General features: G+C 41.7%; 1 protein-coding gene across 1 annotated transcript in view; it reads right to left on the bottom strand.

Moving 5' to 3' along the window:
• Positions 1 to 12,066, bottom strand: part of PARD3B (par-3 family cell polarity regulator beta) — a 679,914-nt gene that overhangs the window by 375,048 nt on the left and 292,800 nt on the right. Inside the window, exon 15 of the mRNA XM_084818423.1 lies at positions 10,062 to 10,177. Coding sequence (XP_084674549.1) covers positions 10,062 to 10,177 — 116 coding nt within the window. The remainder of the gene's footprint in view (positions 1 to 10,061; positions 10,178 to 12,066) is intronic.

Raw genomic sequence — 12,066 nt, 5'->3', positions numbered from 1 at the left:
CTTTACAGCGTCGGATTTTCTTTTCACCAGACACATCTACAGCTGAGTGTCCTTTTGGCTTTGGCCCAGCCGCTTCACTCTTTCTGGCACTACTTGGAAATACCCTCTGCTCTTCCCCAGTAGTATATTGGGCACCTTCCGACCTGAGGGGCTCATCTTCCGGTGTCATCTCTTTTAGCCTTGTGATACGTTCCATCGGGTTTTCTTGGCAAGAATACTGGAGTGGGTTGCCATTTCCTTCTCCAGTGGGCCACATTTTGTCAGAACTCTCTGCCATGACCTGTCTGTCTTGGGTGGCCCTGCACGGCATAGCTTATGGCTTCACTGAGTTACGCAAGCCCCTTCGCCACAACAAGGCAGTTTTCCCATGAAGGGGAAAATACTTCCTACTTTTAATTAAAACTTTAGAGGCTCACTCAAACCATGCAAAATGTATACAATATCTCAGTTTAGCAGATTTCCACGTACCAACATACATCTACTTCAGTAAATAATATCCCCCCCCGATGAATCCTACTATTAATCCTCAAATGTACCCCAGAAAGAATAACACTTTTGTATGTGTGTTGAGCAGATGAGGGACAGGCTCTCTCTTACCTCATTTATTTCTATTTGACAACAAAATTACACGGCGGACGGAGCAATCTTATGGCCACTAGACTGCGGCTAGATGGCCATAGGATATCGTGTTGTCCAGGAACTGACCTCGGAGCCTGCACTCTGAGGTTGGTTCCCGGAGAACTGACCTCTCCCACTTCCTCACTGCCCCGTCCTCCACGCTTGCAAGAGAAGCATGGAGCGGCTGAAAAGGGGCGTGGCTGGGGGTGTTCCGGGCAGGGAGGGCGGAAATGCCTGTACAACACATCCTATGGTTACATGAAAACTGGAGCACACAATCGTATAGACATCCTGTGTGTTGTACAGCAGCCTCCTTCCCTGCTCCATCCTCCCGTGGCTATACAGCTGCAATTGGCTGTCTATCAGAAAATGCAGGGCAGGGGAAGCACGGAGAGAACGATCCCCCCCATGCTTCTCCTGCCCTGCTTTGGATAGGTGGTCGCCTCCAAGTTCAGGGGCAGCCCCCTATCTGGATAGGATTGCGCCCTTAGGGTCAGAGTATTTGAAATAGATATTGGATCAACCTTAATCTAATTATAAGACTGTCCTAGTCAAGATAACTTTATCTCATAGCAGCCAAAAGGTCCAGGTTAAAAAAAAAAAAAAGCGCAGATATGTAGAAATTCAGATCTCCTCAGAAATTTGGAATAAAATATCGTATGAAGTTGCTCGATTGTCAACAACAGGATGAGACACATCACAGTATGTTTTTCTTAATATAAGCAAAGGATATCACAACATTAGTGTAGGCACTTAATGAAGTAATAACGTGCATGGCAAGAACCATGGAAGGCAATCAGCATTCAAAAGCAGAACTTCTATGAGGTATAGACAGCACAAAACAACTACAATATTTCCTGGTACAATACACTCGACAATTGGCTCATCTGGAATACATTCCTTGTCCTCTCAGTCTATCCTCTTTTCTTTGCAATTGTGGACAATAATATTGGGCAGGGTTGTAGCAGTGCTCAGTCACTATGTTTCTTTCAGTGATCAGAATCACTCTGTTGAGATTTAATACAAAGCCAAGGCTTGTAAATCTGGACTGCTCCACAGAGATGAACACTTGCTAGTCCTTCCTCACACGTAAGGGCTGTCCTTTACTTCCGGGTCTTTGCTAGACATAGTTTGCCATGACACATGAGTTAAAGAAAGGCTTTTAGTCTGTTGTGCAAGAGCATGGGAAAATACTGGATGTTTGTACTGTTGTTTAAATCCTCAGAAAAGAACAACCACCCAGACCTTTCAACTGGTACGCCAATTAAAGACAGCACCATGTTTAATCACTTACCAGTGGCAACCAAATGTACAACGGCAGCTTTCTACTCATATGGCTTGCTAAAATACATGATATGCATTAATCATGAACAAGTTTATAATGTTAATGAGAAATGTAGTATTCCATTTTTACACAGTTTGGCTTCCAACTTCTCAAATGAGGAGGAGGGAAAAAACCTAACAGTGAAAGTGAAAATAAAGGCAAAAATGATTTTTAAACAGATATTATATCTATGTTGAAAACATGTAACACTCAATGTAAGAATCAAAATATGTCAGAAAGTATGTGCATGCACACACACAGTATTTATAAACTGTCATTCTTCTGCCTTAAAACTACCAGGTGTTTTCTTTGAGATGAAGTACAACTATATGTACTTCAATATTATTCAGTTCCCTATTTAGCTGCAGGCTAAAGCTAACAGGGCTTTTATGTGTTTGAATGCAATTCCCATGGCTGTAGTTCTTACAGATCATTTATACAAGGCCCAAGTAGGTTTTGTGTATATATGTTTATGGAAAACAGTAAGTTATATTAATATAAATAATAAAATGCTAGGCTTTTAGAATCGAGATTCGTCTTCTGTTGCAACTTGTAAAAACTCATTTTGTAATGCAGCTGGAGAAGAACACTGGGGTACACGTGACCAGTTAATGCATTTTAGTACATAATGTGGCAATTATGGTCTATACAACTACCCTATTGTGCATGAATAGGAAGTGGCATCATCCTTACAATAAACTGTACGGTAATTAGCCATTTCCCCTCATTTCCTTTCTGAACTCCGATAACACTCAGATATATCATCTGTCTTGCTTATTTGCAAAAGTAAGAACAAACCATCTGTACTGCCACTGCTCTAAATTAGATGGACTGTAATTTTCAGGTCTGTAAAGCAAAAGCTACAAGGTCAGACCTTGGAATTGTTTGCTAAGGGTCAGATTGTATTCGATTCAGGTGCCCTAAGAGATTTTATGCATAAAGAAAAATGTGATAACTACCATCTAGCTTTGTAGTGGGAGACAAAATATAGTCAGCATAATCCAGTAATTTTGGCTTGTTAACAAAACCAAGCATACCCACCTCAAAAGGGAAGCTTTAGCCACCTGCCACTTTTGCATCCTTCCTGCAGGCACTCTCAGGTCAGTGGCTTCTGAACTCCACCCACATTTACATATCCCAAATAGAGATCATGCTATTATTTACATAATTACTTATCCCAAGAAGCAGCAGATGTCAAGAAGAACCTGTAATTAACCAAGGGCAACCTTCCCTCAGTTTCAAGTCATTCACCTCTAGTTAACTCCTTTTAACAGCCTAGCTAGCTTAGTCATTAGAGAGACCCCTCACCCCCAGCCATGCACAGTCAAGTACATTTATCTGAAAACAACACTGGAAAGGTCTGAATCTGGAAAACAAAGGTTTGGGATATTCTTACCAGATGAGTTTGATGCATCATGTTTCTGCCAAGAACGAACTTATTCAGGTGGATTTCATGACTATGAAGTTGAGTGACCAAGGAAGATGTGCCAAGACCAGACAAGACCATGTCCTTGCTTGTCATCATAATGCATACTGAACGTTAGTGAGATGGGAAGGAGCACTACAGGGGAAGGTGAACTGGAGATAACGGGGCCAACTGGGTCCCCTCTGCCATGAACAAACACGGTTGAAATGCAAACATTAAAAAGAATCTTTGCTGTCATGTCCCAGGACCCCACAGAGACGGAAGCCCCCAGCGACAATGACTCCAAGGAAGTGTCACTAGTACTGGTCCTTCTGAACTGGGGTCCACTGCCTCAGACCCCATATCATATTCACACAAACCCCAAGGGTGCCACTGCCCCCTGACTCTGAGGAGTGGACCTCAAACTCCTCTAGAGGACAGGAAGACCCTGAGGACCAGTCCCCAATTGGCTTCTTGATTATCCAACCTTCACTGCCCAGGAGAAGCCAACGCCCACAAGAAAAAGCTGCTGGCCCTTTAACAGCCAGATACAGCACCTGAGTGGGTGGAACTTCCAAAAAGACTCTCCTGGGCTGACTATAAAAACCTGCCAGTTGCTCCCAGTCAGTGCCACAGTTAACTGGTCAATACTGCAGCTCCAGAATTGTTATGGTCCTTGAAATCAACCCAAGTCTGAGCTGTGTCCAAACTCCTATCCCACATCATGCTTCCCGCACCCCCCAGCATGTAGGCTCTTGGGCATGTGCACCTCCCCCTCTGCCCCAATGTAAAAAGTTACACATTATACAGTTGGTATGCAAAACACATCCATATGCATAATTCAACCACCAGGAAAAAAAAGGGGGCATGGATTGCATAGGTGGGGCACATTTGTATGGATATGCTTACACCCCAGATCATGCACCATTTTCTACATGCACTGAAGGTCACTCATGAGCCCGATACTTCTTCCTGAGTAGAACCGACATTACAAAGATGGGGAAGGCATGAGCCAGCCCCTGAGTTTCTATAGTAAAAGCAGCTGTGCCAGAGAAAGAGGCAAGTTCGTCATAATGATGAGACCATTCCCTGAGAACAGCTACGCTGGACTGCATTTCCCCGAGGCTGAAATATTGATTGCCTCCTTCACCCAGTCCAAAGATAAAAGTTTAACAGTAGCATGAAAATGACCCCAAAAGTATTTCCTTTCAATGCTCTGGAGTACCACCTTCTGCAGCAACAACAACAACAACTCAACATTGTTTAATTAGCTATATCAACATTTAATTGGAAACTGATTTTGTAGTAATCAAACACAGGATTTTACAGATGGAAGCAAAAAAAAGCCAGCATGTACATGCACAGCAGTTTAGTTCCCTACACAGTTATAGTTACGAAAAAGCGTTTAGAAGCGTATGCTCATGATTAGCCCTTCTGAACAAGTGTAGATAGGGAAATGGAATGAACTGGTGATTTTTTTTCCTTGCTCCCATTCTAGAAAAAATGAAGAAAACGCTGACGTTTTTCCAGCGACTAATGCGCGATGCCTGGGCAGTAACACAGATGACAGCATGATTGCCAAGGTTGACTTGACAAGCAAACAAACAGTAACAGAAAACAATGGCTACTGGGGTATAGAAGGAGTAAAGTACTGTTAACAAATACTTGACACGATTTACTTTTATGTATTGTAAGCATTTTTACCCTGCTCTTCTGCAAAAAAACCTTCCATAACTAGAAGTCAGAGAAACCATGTTGGAAGGTTTGCTGTGTGCCCTCAAATCATTTAATTGAACTCTGTACCCTGAAGCCAGATACTGGAAAGAGGAATGTGTTTGTTTGTTTGTTTGTCTGATAAATAAATAAATAAATAAATAAATTCCTTGGCCACCTTTCAGGGCAGGAGCCCTCCCAAGGGGGCATACAATAGTAAAATTCATATAATAAAAATTGATACAGTAATGAAAACAGCAAACATTTTAAAACAACAACAAGCACCAGCATAAGACAAAATCTACAAAACACAATTGCAACTATATGTTCATGTTCTGCGTGTGCGCACACACACTAACAAATTTGGGGCAAGCTGCTTCTGACTCGAGGGAAAGGGGACAGCCCTATCACAGATCACTTCTGAACCAGTGCTGGAGCAACTACATAAGAATGTAAAAAAAGTAACAACAACTGAGGCACATATATAAAAGAACCTCACTGAATAAGGACTACTGCCTATATATTTTCAAACGTATCACCAGAACCATTTATTTATTCTTTTTTTAATATGCATGTCCTGCCTTTTAGGGGGTGGGGTGGGGGGTGCGGGTAGAAGGAGAAAACCCAAGGTGGTTGTTGATAAGAACAATGTCAAAACAAACAAACAAAACTCAGAAACTAGTTTTCTGGCCAGCTAGAAAGAATACTATGCAAACATGAAAAGGCCTTGCACTCTCCTCTTCTGTTAGTTGCAAAGCGTACTGGTCCCTGATGGGAAGAACACTAGGAGGAGAGGAGGAAATTTTTATTTATTTGTTTAAAAGTTTTATATGCTGCCTTCATGGGTAAAAACTCCCTCAAGATAGTGCATGTGCCTTGCATGGTAGTGCATGTGCCTTGCCTGCAGAAGGTTCCAGGTTCAATCACTGGCATCTCCAGGTAGGGCTGGGGAATACTCCTGTCTGAAACCCAAAGAACCACTGCTAGTCAATGTTGATAATATTGAACCAGATGGACCAATGGTCTGACCTGATGTTAGGCAGCTTTTTTATGTTCCTGTGTTACATACCCTTCACTCAGCAATATGAACTGATGTTACCAGGGTTCCAGTCTGAGCGCCACCATCTTCTGCATGTCACTAGATTGACATGTGTCATCTGCCTTGTAGGATGTTAGGCCAAAGTACAGGGAAAAAATGATTAAAATAATATTGTTGTGGGCCAATGGAACATACACAAAAAGGTGCACATTTCAGATTTCCCCCAAATTGACACTTGGCATATTTATGGAGTTGAGATGATGGAAAAGAGGGCAACACCCAAGTCCTGAGAAGCACAAAGCTAGAAATGTAAATGTGCTATATTAAAGCTGTAGTCTTGTCCAGTAGTGTAGTGCAGCCGAGGCTCACAATCTTGAAGCACCAGGACGTTTTCATTAGCGGGGACAATGCTGTTATCTGCCATTCCCCTCAGGCACCCCGGCTCCCTTCTGTGCACTCCTCACAGTACCTGGGTCAAAATGGATTTATCCTGGCAACAACATATTGTTGTGAGCTGCCCTGCTGTAAAGCAAAGTATTTTGAGGTGGCTTCGTCTTGAATGGGTAATTGAGACCCATTAGCTTTACAAAGGACATAGATGATACACAGAGACCTCTCCCTTGTGGGGCCACAGTGATGCACCATAGCAGGGACTGTACCTAGGAATGCCAGCAGGTGTGGCCTCACCAGATAGGGCAGGCATCATGTGTCCAACCCTCACAGCTGTGTAAGTTTCTTTGAAGTCTTCACTGTGTCAAACTAAAGACTATTCCAACCTGTCCGAAGCTGGGTCCGTTTGCTAGCGAACAAAAGGAGGAGAAATTACAGTTTTGTATATATTTTACATGAAAGGAGGATAAACCTGTCATAACTGTAGAGAGCTGGATGGCAAAGGAGGAAGGGATTCAATTTGTTTTTGTGAAAAGATATAAATCTGTTTATTTTTCTATAAAAAGTTCTCTTTAATAAAATGATGGATTCAAGTTTATGACAGTTTGACATGTCAAAATTACAAATGTCAAAATTGTTGGTTATCTAAATAGGAGCTCTGACAAATCAAATTAATTATTTTTAGGGACTGGGTAGGGAATAACTTGAATTTGGATTTAATACCAAATGATACCCAGTTCTAGCAGATACTGCACAGTCTTCTTTTTTATGCCTCAGGAAAAATAAAAATTAACTGGCTACTGGTACTCAGTGATATATGCCATTTGCTCCTCCCTTCATGCAAGCCATGATTAATCCCTACAAACCAGGAAACTATGATTACCAGATTCAGAAAAAGCAAGGATATTAAACCAACTTCAAACCATGGCTTAATATCCCAGCTTGTTCCAAAGCTGGTAGTCATTGGAAGAAATTGGCAACTGTGGTTAATCAGAGAGACTTCCTGGTTTGATTGCTGTGCATCATGAATGGGCTGCATCTGCAGGCAAAAGGCTCATGCACATCTCAGCTTAATAATATTGTCTAAATGTGGTCACTGTTTTTGCAGCCAATACCATTAGCCTTTTAATGCTTCATTTTATTGGCTCTCAGTCTGTTGTCTGAAGAACTCCCTCTGGAAAGCCATCTCTCACTGATATTGTACCCATGAGCCTCTGTCTGCATAAATTATCAGCACTAATCTGTTTATACAAGGGCACAAACCGATCACTGTATTTAGGAACCAATAATTATCGTGCAAGAAGACAGCTGCACATCTTTCTAAGATTTCTGCAACGTAGGTACTGTAATCCCTGTTCCATGGTTGAGCTACAAAGACAGAGACTGATTCAGGCTATTTAACCAGTGAACTCATGGTTAAAATCCAAATCTCTTGGACCAAGATAAACTCTCAGATTTTGGTAAACTTGTGGTTGGCATACAAATAACTAGCGTTCATAAGGAATGGTGAGCACATTTAATTTGCATATTGCTTTGCGTACAAAAACAGTGAATTATCAATATAGATTCAGGTGCTTTGTGTGTCACTCCTTCATATGAGAGATATTTATACCACGAGCTGAACAACCTGACTGAACATTTGAACTGGTTTATGCTGTCAGACACCTTCAAAGCATTAGGAGAGCAGCTATTTTTTGTTAGGCAGGAAAATAATTTAACCATTCATATCTAACTTACTTTTTTATTTTTTCCACTAAATGCTCAGAAGTCTGCTCTTTTAAAGCTTCTGGGATGAGAACTCCCTTTTGCAAGATAAACACTTGCATACATAAAATTCTGCAGAGAGCAGGTGAAACAAAAATTGTATCGTGCGCATATGCTTTGTGAATGTTCTTTTAACATTTGAATGTCCTAGTTTTGCAGAGATGCTGACTATTCTGGGTTATCCATCATTCCTTTGGGGGAGAAAATTAAAGACATAAACTTGGCCAATCAAATTGTACATGTCTGCTGGACAAGCACAGGATTCAGAATCCAGCATAGAAACCTAAGGATCTCAGTTATCTACTTTTTCAAAAGCATGTTTTTAAGCCCTACATTGTGGAGAAAAACAGCTGAAACTGACAGGCAGGATTGGCCGAAGGCTGAGAAGTCTAGGGAACTGAGTTTGAAGGGCAGAGCTTTAAATCCTTTCACGGGTGCTTTTTTTGTTTGCAATCCAACCCCTTCAATCTGCACTTTACCCCCTAGTTCCTATTCTCTGAAAACACTCATTACAGGAAGCACTATCCTGAGGGGAAGTGGGAGGTATGGTAAAGCACGTTTCAAACTTTGGCTGGAAATGAGAGACTACTGGCTCCCCACATAGGTAAAGCTGTCATGTGGGATATATAAATGCAACAGTTACATGGTAAGCCATCATTTGTTTTCAGCCAGGTGTTTGGACTTGAGCACACTCCGGGAGAGAGCGCAGGACAGGAAGGCCTGGCGTGCTATGGTCCATGGGGTCACGAAGAGTCGGACACGACTTAACGACTGAACAACAACAACAACAATCTTTCAGTTAGAACAGTTTCACACATTATGGGAAATCTGAGTTTTCTCATCATCCACTTCATCTCTGCAACGAATATGGCAACATGTGGAAGTGCCCTATGTTTAAACACAAGCAGTGAACACAAATCCAGGAGCCGTGTTTCCAGATGCTTGTCTCCCCTTCACATCAATATGTTCTCTGTAGAGACAGGTGGTAGATCGACAGGAACTTGCCTCTGCCCTATCTAACATCTGAAGCAGTTCCAGTTACCAATGAGTGATACCAATATGGAGTGAGGGAAGGGAAGGGAGCTTGGGATACAGTTAGTGGTGGTGGTGGTGTCTTGAGATCATCACTGCTTTTGAACTGAAGCCATTCTACAAACCTTAGCTCTATGGTACACCTCCAGAAAGCTACCAATAACCTACAGGCATATGAACTGTGGTTCTGTGGATTTGGGGTATGTCTTAAAAACTAGGAGGCACCAAACCCTGATCTTATGGACAGATCTAAAAAGCACAATGACTCAGAACACAGGCAGAATGTCACGAGATTTATTCTGGCTGGTGACAAAATACAAGCCCAGGCTGAAATATCCACCTGCAATCCACTGTGCAGAAAAGATCTGCCACCTTTCTCCACAGAAAGCAATTTCAAATGAAATAGTTATGTGCTGTGCTTACTGTGTGGAAACTATTTTCTACCACACTTAAATAGATTCTGCACAGCTCTAACTGCTACCCAGGCACAATGTTGCCACCAATCACATGTCTGTAAAAGTGAGCCAAGATGTTCTCTGTTATTTTGTATTGTTGACAAGGAAGTATTTCCCTAAGGTAGCGACATATTGCCTATATTTTAAAAGTAATCTTAAACTATTAGAAGGAAACTTCTCTATCTGCTCAAATTAACACTTAGAACAAACATTCCACAGAGAAACTTGGTAAAATGTTTCACCTCAGGTCTTTATCATGAGTTTCTTGTATGTGACAGACTTTTTTTATTGCATTGACAGACATGTTACCCAGATTCTTACCAAGATCCATGCTCTTGGAGGCTTTCAGATTAATTGATTCCGTCTGCTTGGCCAGTGTCAGAGATCTGAAGTTGATGCGCTGATCTGGTAAATACGCTGCTGAATGTGTTGCTGAGCTATGGAAAGAAGCCATACCAGAAAAAAATAGGCACCAGCTCAAAAACAAATGAAGTAATTACACCCTATGCATTTCCCCTTCTCAGTTATTATAAGTCATTCAAGCTTTATGCATGAGCTAGTACCTCTATTAATCTTACTTTATTTAAGAAAACTACAACTAGAGCAAAAAGCATTGGATTTCATCCTGTCTGTCCATCCTGTGATCATATTAAAGGTTTACTCAGTGCATTAATTACAGTATTAAAACACAGAAAAAGTGCTATCTTCTAATACTTGTATCATCAACATTGTATCATCATAATCAAGGATGCCTAAAACTCCTAGGTGCTGTACAAAATATGCCTCATTCTCACGTTAAAGAATGTGAATATGGAGGCAATAAGTAAAGAAACATACTTGGCAGGAAAGTCAAGGCCAAACTCCTGAAATGTTTTACTTTTTAATTGAGATGATTACATTTTCACCCATGACTTTAAGACTGTTTTAAAACATTAACAGCTCTGTATGCCACAAACCACAGATTTCAAAAACTTTTCATATAAAATTTCACTGCTTTCAATGACAAACTATTAGCCCTCTCTCCAAACTTCTCCCTCTACAGACACCCCCACCACCACCAACCTATCACGACATAAACAGGTCCACTGGCACACCAAAAGGGTGGAACTATCTATTGGCATATCCAGGTGCAACTATAGGTCTCTACCATGTGCTAAAAAAGGTTGTCATAGGAGAAACATTTAGCCAGACTCACCCTATGGGGTTTGGAGAAGTTTCAGCAATTATAATAAGGCTGTAGTGTAGGAGCTCCCAATGTGGCACCCACAGCTGCCATGGCACCCATGGGAACCTCCAATGGCGCCCGTAAAGCTCTCCATTCCTTGCCCCCTTCAGAAATTAATTTTTAATTTGAAAAACCATGAAAAATGTTAGTGCACCAGTTTTTACTTCCTGTTCTTGAACCTGCTGCTGATCAGCTGTTAGGCGGACAGGAAGAGAAGGAAAAAGTTCTTCCTGGCCATGCCTGATCTTCTTCTGCCCACCCTTTCCCATTTGCTTTCTCTCTCTCCAGTATCAGGCATTAGCCTCCTCCAAATCCCTGTACCTCACTCTTTCTCTTCCCTCTACTGCTTTGCCATGCTATTTCCCCCTCCCTCCTAGTCTCTAGACTCACTATTTATCTCCACACCTCCTCTTTCCCTTGCTGTTTCTCCCCTTCCTAGCCTCTAGCCTTATCTCACTATTTATTCCCCTTCTCAGCTCCTGGCCTTGCTCTTTTTTTCTCCCTTCCCAGCCCCTTCTCTCATTCTACTAGGGAAGTACGGACTGTGTAAAATCCACTCCGTCTCTGTTCCGTGGATTGTCAGGCACCTTTCGTTCCGTCATCTGCCCAGAGACGGTTGTGAATATTTCTTTTTCGTCATGTGGAAAAATATGGAAATATTTACATAAATATTTACATTAAGTATTTAAGTATTTACATAATTTACCTCAGTACCTAACATTTAGTGTATTGTCCCCCATTCCATTCAAAATTTCCTCAGCAGAAACTTATGTATTTTTCTATGGATTTATATGTGTAAATTTTGGGAAAGTCCACGGACTCTGCACAGCCTGAGGGGGGAGCTCCTCAGTAGATTCCACAGGTTGGATTCTTAGAAATCCAAGCTCATTTTAATCCGTCTCGAATTTCTCCAGTATCCCTACATTCTACACACACACACACACACACACACCACCTTCTCAGGTGGGGGCTGTGATGGCAGAGGAGGAAGTAGGAGGGCCAGATGGAGAACCAAGTGTATGCAGACATATATGTCTCTGCCTTTCTTTGAGACTACAATCCTACATAAACTTGGGAGTTGGTCTCTTGGAATCCAATGGG

Source organism: Heloderma suspectum, chromosome 1, assembly GCF_057233095.1.
Source record: "Heloderma suspectum isolate Gila_16-S chromosome 1, 16-S_ref, whole genome shotgun sequence".
NCBI classification, from domain to species: domain Eukaryota; kingdom Metazoa; phylum Chordata; class Lepidosauria; order Squamata; family Helodermatidae; genus Heloderma; species Heloderma suspectum.
The sequence above is the reverse complement of the archived record's forward strand: the minus strand, read 5'-3'. Positions and strand labels throughout refer to the sequence as shown.